At 36.1% G+C, this 13,122-nt stretch overlaps 2 protein-coding genes across 2 annotated transcripts in view; one reads left to right on the top strand and one right to left on the bottom strand.

Annotated features, from left to right (window-relative positions):
* The first annotated feature begins 811 nt into the window (after positions 1-811).
* Positions 812-8,201, top strand: LOC144447058 (putative methylmalonate-semialdehyde/malonate-semialdehyde dehydrogenase [acylating], mitochondrial). Its single transcript, XM_078136945.1, has 14 exons — positions 812-953; positions 1,293-1,340; positions 1,747-1,821; positions 2,120-2,281; positions 2,701-2,779; positions 3,243-3,366; positions 3,796-3,826; positions 4,360-4,507; positions 5,144-5,325; positions 5,826-5,955; positions 6,123-6,304; positions 6,622-6,801; positions 7,076-7,174; positions 7,439-8,201. Exons 1-14 carry the CDS (start codon positions 921-923, stop codon positions 7,541-7,543), a joined length of 1,578 nt encoding a protein of 525 aa, XP_077993071.1. The 5' UTR covers positions 812-920; the 3' UTR covers positions 7,544-8,201.
* The window catches only part of LOC144447063 (KICSTOR complex protein kaptin-like), an 8,652-nt gene continuing 3,699 nt past the window's right edge, over positions 8,170-13,122 (bottom strand). Inside the window, exons 7-11 of the mRNA XM_078136959.1 lie at positions 12,504-12,610; positions 11,646-11,835; positions 11,080-11,215; positions 9,488-9,730; positions 8,170-9,036 (exon numbers count right to left, since the gene is read on the bottom strand). Coding sequence (XP_077993085.1) covers positions 8,956-9,036; positions 9,488-9,730; positions 11,080-11,215; positions 11,646-11,835; positions 12,504-12,610 — 757 coding nt within the window. The 3' untranslated portion in view covers positions 8,170-8,955. The remainder of the gene's footprint in view (positions 9,037-9,487; positions 9,731-11,079; positions 11,216-11,645; positions 11,836-12,503; positions 12,611-13,122) is intronic.

Raw genomic sequence — 13,122 nt, 5'->3', positions numbered from 1 at the left:
TAATCTCCCTTCCCCAAATATTAGTTCAGGTTGATAAGCCCGGACCTATGACGTCATTGCAGTCTAAGTACAGACACATACATACATATAAAATACGGGTCAGCATTTATAGATTTTAAAATATGACGTCGTACTTATTTGAACTACTACTGTACATATCAGGGATTGAGACCAAGAATCAGAATGTTGAATAATTCGATATAATAACACTTTATTGAATTTAACCACATATTTCTCGTGCCTGGGTTATGATTTAATTGCCACTTCATTTGTTAACAAAATATATATTTCCCCCAAGAAATATTAATTTATTCAATTTCTTTGAGCTGATCATGGTAGCCACTTTGTGTGTGAGTGTGGGGGTGGGGGTGGGGTGGGGGTGGGGGTGGGAGGCTGTGGGATGGGGGTGGGGGCAGAATGCAATTCCTTACTTGTATTAAAGGATTATATATACAATGTAAGTGTAAATGTGGTTAATGGGCATGGAAGAAATATGAAGGAACTACTGTAAAACTGTCAATATATGACAAGTTTAAAAACTCAAACATATCAACATTTAATTCAAGGTAAACTGGAGCACTTCAGATTTTTTCGGGCGATCCCTAAACAGCGAGCCTTTTTATTCTTGAGTATAAAATGCATTTCCATAAACAATAACAGCAGCGAATATCATTATCGTGTAAAATAGCTTTTGATCACCTAATTTACACCTAGCTAATTCTCGTGTAAACAAAACCTTTGTCACGCTTGAAGAGCGCCACCAATGTGAAAGTCGCTACACTGTGAAAGGTCATCCGAGGTCGTCTCAGGGGCTAGGGGTCACTCACCGAAGTTAAGGTCAGGCTGCGTCGTGTCTGTTTTATATGCTTCCTGGTGTCAAGAAATAACGCCGAGATTAACTAAGATATAGTTCTGAGAATATGTTACATGTAGCCAAATTCAGGTTTGTCAAGGTAAGGTATTACTATTAGTACTCCATTCAGAATGCAGGCAGACACAGACAGCAGACATTGGAAGCAGGCAGAAATGTATACGCTGCAGGGTTCCGACGAGTCGAAACCCCCAGCCGCGTGTATAATCCAGAGCTAAGTGCGACCATACATATACAACTATTACATCCATGGTGCGACTGACACCCGGAACCGACGCTGCCATTTATTGTCAACTTGAATGAATGCAATACTATACAACACATAAACAAATAATATTGTAGATAGGCAGCCATTTTCGTTCGGTGCATGTTGGTTGATATGTTGTGTTTTCTCTGATATTAATGATACTTTTTTTGATAGGTATCATTGGCAGATCGCATACCAACTAGGCTATGGAGCAGTGCCGCTGTAAGTTGTAATATTTATGATGTCAGACATATAAAACATATCATGATACATTAATCATTATCATTGCCAGTGACATGAGTGTGGAGCTCATCTGTGTGTTCTGTAAGGAACGGCCTTGGTTTTTGAAGTGGTAAAGACTTGATACTGATATAACTTAAAACTGGCTAATATTCATCAATGCCAGAACCAAACATGTTTGGTTACCTAACATTTTACAATATATGATAATGTAAACTTGACTTGATCAGTGTTCATGTCGCCCAAATGATGTGAGTCTCTTTGGCTTTATGAAAAAAAATGTGAAATGGAAGTTGAGGAATCTTATGAGATTTCATTTTTCAATCCAAATATAATTTCTTTAGCTTATTTCACAAGATGTTTTTAAACATGTGTTTATTTCTTTCAGCCAACAACAAAATATTTCATCAATAATGAATTTGTAGAGTCCAAAACAACAGAATGGATTGATGTCCACAACCCTGTAAGTAAACTATATATTATGTTATTCAGAGCGTTTGTCCTTGAATTTGATTTTACCATATAAAAGTTCTGGAATATACAACATGTGAAAGTTTTTTGTACATGTCCAGGTTTATTACACTTTTGGCTTGGGCATCATCAAAATTTTGGTAAAGAGTGCCAACCCTTGTACAGGCATGAAATTATGATATTGCCCTTGCTGGGATGTGTTAGTATTTAATTCAAATCACAACAAAGTGTCATCATACACCATACTATTGTTTGTGGTTTGAGAAACACACTTTACTGTTTTCTTGTAGGCTACCAATGAAGTTGTTACCAGGGTACCAAAGAACACACAGGATGAGATGGAGGCAGCAGTAGCTGCTGCTAAGGCTGCCTTTCCAGCCTGGTCACAGACGTCGATTTTAACCAGACAACAGGTCCTTTTCAAGTTCCAACATTTAATCAAGGAGAATATAGTGAGTGTCAAAAATGTATATTTTAATCCAATCATGATACAACTGGTAATAGGTTTGGATATAACCCACTTTGTTGACTCTTTATAAAGTAGAAAACATTTAGACTCGTGGGGACCATCAGGCTGAAGAATATGCATATCTCTCTCTCCATCTGCTCAGTATGCACAATCACATTTTAGTTGAAATTACTGAACACATAGAATTATCACTGTCAGAATAGCAAATATCTGAAATATGTCTATGACTATTTTGCTGTATGGATGTCCTTTTCTTGTACTAAAATAAAATGAAATATTACTGAATATTAATTTCTACAATATCAAAACATTTACATCTTCATACAACTTTGACTTTTAATATACACTGGTAAGCCATGGCTATATATGCTATATGACATACAAATATCTCTGTCTTTGTAGAAAGACATTGCTAAATTGATCACCATGGAACAAGGTAAAACATTGGCTGATGCAGACGGTGATGTCATGAGAGGACTTCGTAAGTATTATGGGCTGGCACCTAACTAATACTGACAATGAGAACAAACGCATGCCTCACAAAGTAACATCTGATAAAAATCTGAAATCAGAGTATTGGAGCATTTCATATAGGCTTTGTATGGCAATTAATCATTTCAAATGTTCCTGAAAGTACTTTCTGCTTTCCTACCTTGGTTAGTTGTTAAGCAAATATCACTATCCATGTGTTGTTGATTTTCTAAAGTTTCTGTGTAGCATGAAACTTTTAAGTACATGATTTTAAATCTTTCGTAATACGAAAGACATTTTTCCCATGTGAATTCTGGTGTCAGGCAAATAAGTCAAATTCAATGTAGTGGTGGGAATGTGGGATGGCATCGTGTTTGTTAACAGACTGGCAAAAAGCATACAGAAATGCATATTGGGCAACCGCCGAGCTTTAAGATAATACTAAGTGCTTCTCTCTCTTTTCATTATGACAGAGGTGGTAGAACATGCATGCAGTATCACATCCTTACAACTTGGTGAGACTTTACCATCAATTGCAAAGGACATGGATATTTTTTCATTCAGAGTTCCACTAGGAGTTACAGCTGGTATTACACCGTAAGTTAACTACCATTGTTATGTTACCCCTAGTTACCAAGAAATGTGGTTATACAGGTATTTTTTGTTCAGAGTTCCACTAGGAGTTACAGCTAGTATTACACCATAAGGTAACAGTGATAAATGGTAACTGTCAGTCCCTTGAACTGAACTGAAGTGAAATATATTGAAAGTTATGACGACGTGGCAATCATACATTTAGTAATTCTAAGTAAGCAACATTGATATTACATTGTTGATATTGGAAATACTGGTCTAACTACTTTTTCAATCCTGTTTGTTATCTGCAATTTTAGCATGAATAATTTGATTGAATTTTTGTAATACTTCAGAAAGTTATTAATACTGAGAATTACAGTCTTGTAAGTTTATACATTAAACTGTGTAATCTCCATAGCATGTCCTGTTTTGTGTTTTTTATGATTCTAGGTTCAATTTCCCAGCCTTGATACCTCTTTGGGTGAGTTTAAAGATGTTGTACTATATTTCCTCAATGTGTTACTATGTGTTTGCATTGAAAGTCCAACAAAGTTCCGCATATATATTCTTATTTCTATTAAATTATGTACAACACAAAGATTGATGTATAACCTAACTAAGATTAGTTTGGGCCTTTATGTATCAGTTCATGTATTCAGCAGTCCATGGAAAACACAAACAGTTATAACATAACGAGGATTAGTTTGGGCCTATATGTATCAGTTTATACCAGACTGTGGAAAACACAAACAGTTATAACATAACCAGGATTAGTTTGGGCCTATATGTATCAGTTTATGTATTTACCAGACCGTGGAAAACAGTATCCATCATATTGGTAATTATGAATCAGTAGCAGCGTTAAAAGGCATCTGTAAATTCAGCATTTTCTGTGGCATTGTCTTTGAGAAACAAATGTGTATTCCAACTGAGTGTGGTAAAGGAATTCAGTAACAATCATTAGAACAAAACAAGGTTAGCAAAATATCCTAACTACATGTTATATGATTTCAGATGTTTCCATTATCAGCGGTGTGTGGTAATACAACAGTTCTAAAACCTTCTGAGCGTGATCCAGGTGGGACTATGAAACTGATTGAGTTGGCTAGAGCAGCTGGATTTCCACCTGGTGTTATTAATGTTATTCATGGCCAGCATGAAGGTAAACTTTATAATCAGACAGTTTGAGGCTGTTGGTGATTTAACATTAAAACATATGTGTATGGCTGTTAAGAATGGTGTTTTCCAACTTCTGATTGAGTATTGAGATGTCTCTGTTGTGCAAAGTTATAAGGACCCCCTCCCCATAAGTAAATTTAATGAATAGAAAAGCCTTTATATATGCCGTACCTATCTGTCCTGTTTTGGTGGGACTTATTACGATCATCCAACTTGTCTTTCCTTCTGTGTGTTGATTTGTTTTATTTTGAGGGACCTGAATATTTCTTTATTATGTACCCAAGATAGAATTCTTAGAGTAAAAGCAGCCAACAAACGCTCTGACCAATACAATTGATCATTTCCTGGCACAGTTTCTTTGTTAAAATGATCAGAAATCACAATATTGAAACACATGTATTCTATGTTAGTTTCATTAGCCTAAAGTATATTTTCTTTATTTGTTTTATTTTAATAAAAAACTAATGCATTCCTATATGGATTTTCATGGATTGAAGATTTATGAATTGGAAAATGATTTGAAAATTATGAATTGGTAAATGATTATATTTGGTGGAAAAGTTGAAAAGTACAGTTAGTGTGCCGGTATTGTACATATCCTGCATCTGATCTATTTCAGCTGTAAATTTCATCTGTGATAACCCTGACATCAAAGCCATTTCATTCGTTGGTGCTGATGCAGCCGGTAAATACATCTATGAACGTGGCTCCAAAAATGGCAAACGTGTTCAGTGTAACATGGCAGCTAAGAATCATGGTGTTTTCATGCCTGATGCAAATAAGGAAAACTCACTCAATATGGTGAGTCAGGAACTACCAATCAATTGATAAAGAATTTGATAGACCAGTCAGTAAGTAAGAAAATCAACAATCAATTCATCGACTGATCGATTGATCAACCAATCAATCATTCAATCAATCAATCAATCAATCAATCAACCAATCAATCAATCAATCAATTGATCAGTCAGTCAGTCAGTCAGTCAGTCAGTCAGAAAAAACAATCAACCAGTCAGTCAGTGAATTTTCACTGATTAAAACTGTTTGATACCAGAATCCCAAAACCTTGTTTGTTCAATAGCATCAAATTATTAAATCCAAGTGATATCTTTGATGGAAATTAAATCTTTAATCTTTGTAATTTCAATACATATTGTCAGTTTGCTATGAACTGATAGGAAATCCACAGCATAGTTTTGGATCACAGAATGTCAGAGGTAAGCTGCCTAGTGCAATTTCCTTGTGATGAATAGTGCTACAAATTGTAGTACACCAGTGTGACACATTTCTGTGTTTTTCAGCTGGTTGGTGCAGCATTTGGAGCAGCTGGTCAACGTTGTATGGCTCTGTCAACAGCTGTCTTTGTTGGTGATTCTAAAGACTGGATTCCAGACCTTGTAGATCGTGCCAAGAAACTTAAAGTATCTGCTGGTGAGTGTCATCATACTGAAGTTCAATATCATATACTCTAGGCTTGTCACAATAAAAAATACTAGTGTTAGCGGTAACATGTCATGAGACTCTTTAAGTTGTCTTTTTCTTAATCCTGAATATATCTAAGCACTTAAATTCATACTTTTCTGAACTGTCTGTTGCAGGGATAGAACCAGGTGCTGACTTGGGACCAGTGATTTCACCAGCATCCAAAGACAGAGTGTGTGATTTAGTTCAGAGTGGTGTGAATGAAGGTGCCAATCTAATTCTAGATGGACGTGGTGTTAGTGTTCCTGGTTATGAAAAAGGAAACTTTGTTGGACCCACCATTCTGACAGATGTTAAGGTAAATCTAATGATGAAAGAAATATTTCTTGAACACATCAGGTTATGAACATTGATATTCTTGAAGTTTTTCTTTCCTTCCTACCACCACATATGAAATACTATACAGATGAGGACCTTTGGACCAGTACAAGTCACCTTGATAGTGGATATAGTGAAATGCTACAACCAATCACATTTCATCTGTTCTTTCCTTCCTACTGCCACATATGAAATACTATACAGATGAGGACCTTTGGACCAGTACAAGTCACCTTGATAGCAGATTAGTGAAATGTTACAACCAATCCCAATTCATCTGTTCTTTCTTTCCTACAGCCACATATGAAATGTTACACAGAGGAGATCTTTGGTCCAGTACTTGTTATCTTGACAGTGGATACTTTAGATGATGCCATTGAAGTTATCAATTCAAATCCCTATGGCAACGGTACTGCTATTTTCACTACAAATGGAGCAACGGCCAGAAAATTCAGTAATGAAATTGATGTTGGACAGGTAAAATAATTATATTAAATCTTAATTTTAATGACAGTAGTTCCTCTCTATGAATCAGGTTTGAATAAGCTGGCAGTTTTTATAAACGATGTAAGATTACATAACATCTGTCATGGAATGGAGTGTATTAAAACCACTCGTGTATATTTCTGCACCATAAAAATGTAAAACTAAGGCGTGTGAAAATATGGAATGTGTTTTACCATCACAGACTCAAATTTGTGACATTTTGTTTTGACTTTTAATTCATTATTTGATTGTTTGTTTATTTCAGATTGGTGTCAACGTTCCCATCCCAGTACCATTACCAATGTTTTCATTTACTGGCTCAAGGGGATCTTTTCTGGGTAGCAGTAACTTCCAAGGAAAATCTGTAAGTGTGCTCCCTAGCTATTACGTCAGCTTTCACCTTTTACAATGAAAATATTCAAACATCGTACAATTATGAAATGCTGTATTTTTGGTGAGGGCAGCAAGTATTCAATATCCACCTGGGCTCACCAAGTATTTTACAGAGGTTCTCCATCAAAATTGTAACACAAGGTATGGAAATTTAGTTTTACCAGGACCCTTTCCCCCCCTCGTGTTCATAAACTAATTACACACTATTTGTTTATTTTTTTTTTTTGCATTCAAGAGCATCAACTTCTACACCCAAACAAAGACAGTAATGTCACAGTGGAAAGCAGATGACGTCTCTCACAAGAAAGCGCCATCAACCACAATGCCAGTCATGAAATAAACTACACTCTACAAAAACTGTAATTCAGCAGTATGACCTTTGTAGAAAATATGGTCTTTGACATCCAAGTTTAAAAGCAATGTTTATTTGTACACTTTACTAATACAAAGTAGATCGAATGCGATAAAACTTTAAAAGTTCTGAAGTTGGACAAAATTTGCTTCCACTTCCAAGTCGTCGTGGAGAAAGTATAGATTTAATCAATGACTAAAATCAAGGAAAAATTTATTTTTTCAAGGAATCAGATCTTCACTGTGAATGTAGTAACAGCCAGTTTAATGGGATTGTAATTGTTCTTCTCCAAGGAATGACGACTAGTAAAGGTGTACAACACAAAAATCAGTACTTTTGATGAAATTTTATATCAAGAAAAAAAATAGTGCTGCAAATTTAATATATATTTCTGTATTTACATTTGGAAGCTTTTGGAAAGGTCAATATTTCAAGTGATATTTGTGCCTGGTTTTCCTTTCCATACAGAATCATGACATGAAATCTTATGAGAGGAACTTCTTCACAGATGTACGTTTTGCCAAGGGGATAGGTAAAATATTAAAACTAAATGAAAAAAAAGATGTACATCTTTGAATCACTTTCTATTCACTAATATGTTGGAAATGCTTGCTTTTTTCTAATGAGAAGCTCTGTAGTCTTGGGTCTGCCAAATAAAGCAATTTTACAAGTAAAATACAAGTGCCTTTCTTCTTTTTTTTTCATTTCTCTGTGTACCCATTTTGGCCTTGTTTTTATACTACTATGGATGACATATATTATTGTCCTTCATAATCAATCAAAGAGTTTAAAATCTCTGAATGAGTTACAAAATGAAAGTTATCACACTTTGAAATCTTACTCAAACTATCGACTTGATGGTAGTTTTACCGCTTGGGTAGTGCTATGAACTGTGATTATTGGTTGAAAGAAAGACAGGGTCGAAGTGGGCCACAGACAGAACAGAAATGACACTACTGTAGTTGATAGTCTCTCTCAAAGAATCAGATCCCCGACTTTATTAGTTTGGGTCAGTGAAAAATACTGATGCCACATTTCATAAGGACATTTCTAGGACTGTTGGCAGTCACTGTTTCTTCTGTTTAAACATTACAATATTTCTCTTGTAAAGTAACATCAGTTGGTGTTTCTATGAAACAAACCACAAATGTTTGAAGTTTTATCAGCTGAAGTTGTTTCCATGCCAACAGTACAACTACAATTCATAATAATTGTTACTATGAGTGCAAATATACATATAGTACATGTTTTGGATAATGCTGACAGCTAGTATTGTTTCAATGTGAACACAATGACATTGATAGCGGAAGTAGTCAACAGCTTGCATTGTTTCCATGGAGATAGCCTAGCTTTGTATTTCGAATACCATTAGTTTTTGGAGGTTCCATTTTGACTGTACATCATCCAGTGTCATCCCTTTTGTCAAGACAAAGCAGTTTGAGTCTCTCCATACATCTATCTTTGGCTTTCTCTAAATCATGCTGAAATATAAAGGAGAAAAAGACACTCGTTCTTTTACGGTAGATTGTACAAAATTGGTCTGTGTAAGAGTTAGACATGGCTGATATAGTGAGATATACACAGACTAAGGCATTCTGGCATGGTTTCTTTAGCCCCAACTGAATTATCAAGCCATTTAACAATAAATCATGATAATTTTAAAAAGATAATTATGACCTTCCTGTACAGGACAGCAACTATCACATGTGAGGGTAGATTGGGGATATAATACATTGATGTTGATGAGTTGGTAAGATATACTTTTATTGTAACCTGTATACACATACTGTATATTAATACACCATGCCTATTTTCAATTCCTTGTTATCAATGTATGTGCCTTCAGTATTGTAGTCCCTGGAATGTGTATGTATACAAACAGACACACTGCTACAGACATAGGAGGCTACATATAGTCATGTCACATCTTACCTGTAGGATATGTAAACCTTTCATAGATACTAAGACTAACTCTTTCAGTCCATCGTTGGTTACATCAATATACTGCATAGCAAGCACTGGATGAGCAAAGCTACGTTGCCATATCAATTTATATTCTCCATCTTCAACCTCATTTGTTGCCATAGCAGCTGCAGTATATTCCACCTCTTCTTCAGAAGCTGTTGTTGTTGTGGGTGATTTTTCAGCCTTTATGTACTTGTATACAAGCAATTCCTGCAGTAGACAGTGAGCAGTTATGGGTTAGAAACGACCAACTACTATCAAGCCTAGTAGCACCTACAGTATGTATGTTCAGCAACTTTAGTATCATGGATGCCTCTGGTCAACCCCTGTACACCTGTGGTATGACCCATACTTTTATGCAATGGTTGCATTTGTTGACCTAGTCCATTGGACTAATAGCTATCCAACTGTAATTCTTACATTCAAACTCCCCTCTTCATTTGATATGCACTTATCACAAAGTATCTCACCTGACACTTAGTAATCTATTCCTATCAGTGTTCGCTAGCTTTTAGTTCTCTTGTACATTTTCATGTTCACAGACATATCATCATATAACTTGATCTTTGCATAATCTTTGAGTTACACCTCACTAGCACTTGGTCCTCACTAGCAATGCACAGTATGTGTGGGCTCCATGTGTGTCATTTTAGTGGATTCTAGGACAACTGCCCCCCGGACAACTGCCCCCCGGACAATTGCCCCCGGACAATTGCCCCCGAAGGACAACTGCCCCCCGGACAATTGCCCCCGAAGGACAACTGCCCCCCGGACAATTGCCCCCGAAGGACAACTGCCCCCCGGACAACTGCCCCCCGGACTACTGCCCCCGAACGAAAAAAAATTGTATTACAGATGTACGGGTTTGTCATTCAATATCATATACAGGTGTTGTGAGTCGTAGAGTTGAACGGTATAAGTATGGATAGTTCTAACGTTGCACTCTAGCACTCACACTCTCACACTCTCGTACGGGATCGTTCAGGTCCAAGTCGGGAATTAGTCACGACTGAGAAGAGATTTTGGCTTGCCAGAATCACCTACCCGAGTGCTCGTGTGCTTCTGGATGTTTAATTCTCACTTTAAGAATACTTCCAATACAATGGAATTTACACAACCAATCTCAATATTCTGAAATGTGAGCAGGCACTTAACAACGTCGTCATCAACCAAATGATTGCCGGTGAATCAGCGCAACCACAACGTCGACAGTATCAATTGTCCGGGGGGCAGTTGTCCGGGGGGCAGTTGTCCTGTTACCATTTTAGTGTCATTACTCCAGGAATTACATCCAAATTCGCACTTGTTTGTGAGTGAGACACGGCTGAGTGATACAGCCTACCCATTGCATCTGTAGAACACCCACCCTGGGTTTGGGTTGGTCACTGAAAATACCACGGCTGTTTCCAGTGGGATTTGAACCCATGACCTACTGACTGCTAATCCTTAGTTTTAACCATGATGCCACAGGGAGCCAGTCTGAATGAGTAACTTTATTGTTCAACTATTACACCAATAATACATATCAAATTGTGATATCCTACTACAAACCATCTTACCTGACCATATGTACCAAGAAGTATCTCCAAATTTCCATCCCAATCTACATCACCTAAACATGCACACAGGACACCATCATACTTTTCACTATCTTTAAGAATATACTGTTGTCTTAAACCATTTTCAAAAATATTCCTGAAAAGAAAAAAATACAGAAAACTGTCACATTTTCATTGAACACTTTAAAATATGTTGTTTTGAAAATCACTGTGACTGTATTGTAAGTTTTGGACCATTGTTTCCAGGATATCTGGTATGTAAGGTGACCATGAATTGGTTGAATAACTTAACTATGGCAGTAAAAACAGACATTGAAATATGGATATGAATATGAGCATGAATATGAATATAAAGATCAGCATTAGGGTTTTCATCTCGTTTGGATCTGAAGAAACTCAGTTGATAAAAAAACTGACCAACTGATCAATATATCAATCAATCAAACAATCTATGCAGGATGATAAATATGTATCAAAATTGCAGAATATGTAAATCATGTGACAAATCAATTGATCACACGATGTATCTCCAGACACAGAAAATATCCTAAATCAATTACACTAACCTGTAGACAACTGTAGGTTCCACAGCACTAGTTATCAATACATTGTAATCTTCTTCTAAATCATGTTCAGCGTTTCTGTTCTCCTCACTTGTTGGCAGATATGGTGGTGTCTGTTCATTGCTATGACAACCAAACACCTTGACACAGGAAATAACTCCGTCATGTTGTCCACTGCAGAACTTAACCACTTCTGAAAAAAACAAATCACATATATCAGATGTGACAATGTTGTTAAAGTTACATATCAGACCAAAAATGACAACAAAATTTTGAATGTTTGCACAACCTTTCCCAAGAGAACACACTGCACAAATTGTATTTAGACCCCAACATGACTACTATGTTGGGTACTGTCTGTCCACTGTCTGTCCATCTGTCCGTGCATCCAGCCATCCTTCCGTTATCATCTGCTCAAATATACATGGGCTAATTTCAAACAAACCTGGCACAATTGTCAGATATTGTCGTTCAATATGTGCATCACTTTATTTTGTGACTTTCACAATATTTTAACCAAATGGCCACCATGTTTTCATAAAACTCAGAATATGAATCAGCAAGTTTAAACATTGGGGACAATGTCATCATATCAATGAAGACATAGTATTTCTAATACATTTGTGTTTTCCTTGTAAACTGTACGGAGACTATCTACTTTTTTATAACAACATTCATAACTTTGTTCATGTTTTTGTAATGTTTTGAAGAAAAGTTTATACAAGTTAACAATTATATTGAATTTTTTTTCTTTGTGACAATGCCCAGTATTCTGGTTGTTGCTATGGATTCAATTGGACAACAATGTTGGGATCACTACACCACAAGAGTAGAATATAGTTACATTTGTAGTAAACTTACTAAGGTCTTTCTGGTCCTGGATGGATATTCTTAGGAAGCCATTTTCACAACCCACTGCAGTCAGTCTTTTCTTATTTCCAATATTTTTGACATCAATCCAAACAACACTGTAATATAAGTGATACAATAGTTGAAGGTAAAATACTGTAATGTTCATTATGAGATGACTTTGTTAGACATGAAATGCTAAAATATTAATAGCAGAAATCTTACAAAGTTATCTTTTCAAAATATGAAATCTCAATAAATAAAGTGTACCTGCATGCCAACTATATTAAACACATATTGTGATGAAGGAAGGAACTTTTTAGACACACTGTTATTACCAACTGGGTTACAGTTTACATTATATGGTCTACAGAGTGTCTTCTAATAAGAAACAAAATTGTGTGCTGTGATTCATAAAACATAAAAATGTGTTTTCTTATGAGTTACAACATGGTAACACAGAGGGGAACACAATTTCGGTGGGTCACAAACAATTGCTGTGTCTGTGCCATGTCAAATTAACTTACAGGCCACACTGGTTGCAGACATTTTACAATCAAATGGACACCATAGGAAGTAGAATATTAATAATTAAAAATTTGTCAGCTGTTCTATGTGTCCCATTATATGT

Source organism: Glandiceps talaboti, chromosome 2 (genome assembly GCF_964340395.1).
Source record: "Glandiceps talaboti chromosome 2, keGlaTala1.1, whole genome shotgun sequence".
NCBI lineage: Eukaryota > Metazoa > Hemichordata > Enteropneusta > Spengelidae > Glandiceps > Glandiceps talaboti.
Note: the sequence above shows the minus strand (reverse complement) of the source record. Positions and strands in the feature narration are given on the sequence as shown.

What these genes read in the sequence shown, in the direction of transcription:
- LOC144447058 (XM_078136945.1), top strand. Translation starts at nt 921, where the DNA reads ATGTTACATGTAGCCAAATTCAGGTTTGTCAAG. An exon ending in CCATTCTGACAGATGTTAAG is followed by an intron (nt 6,305 to 6,621) that starts GTAAATCTAATG and finishes TCTTTCCTACAG; the next exon opens with CCACATATGAAATGTTACAC. An exon ending in GTAACTTCCAAGGAAAATCT is followed by an intron (nt 7,175 to 7,438) that starts GTAAGTGTGCTC and finishes TTTGCATTCAAG; the next exon opens with AGCATCAACTTCTACACCCA.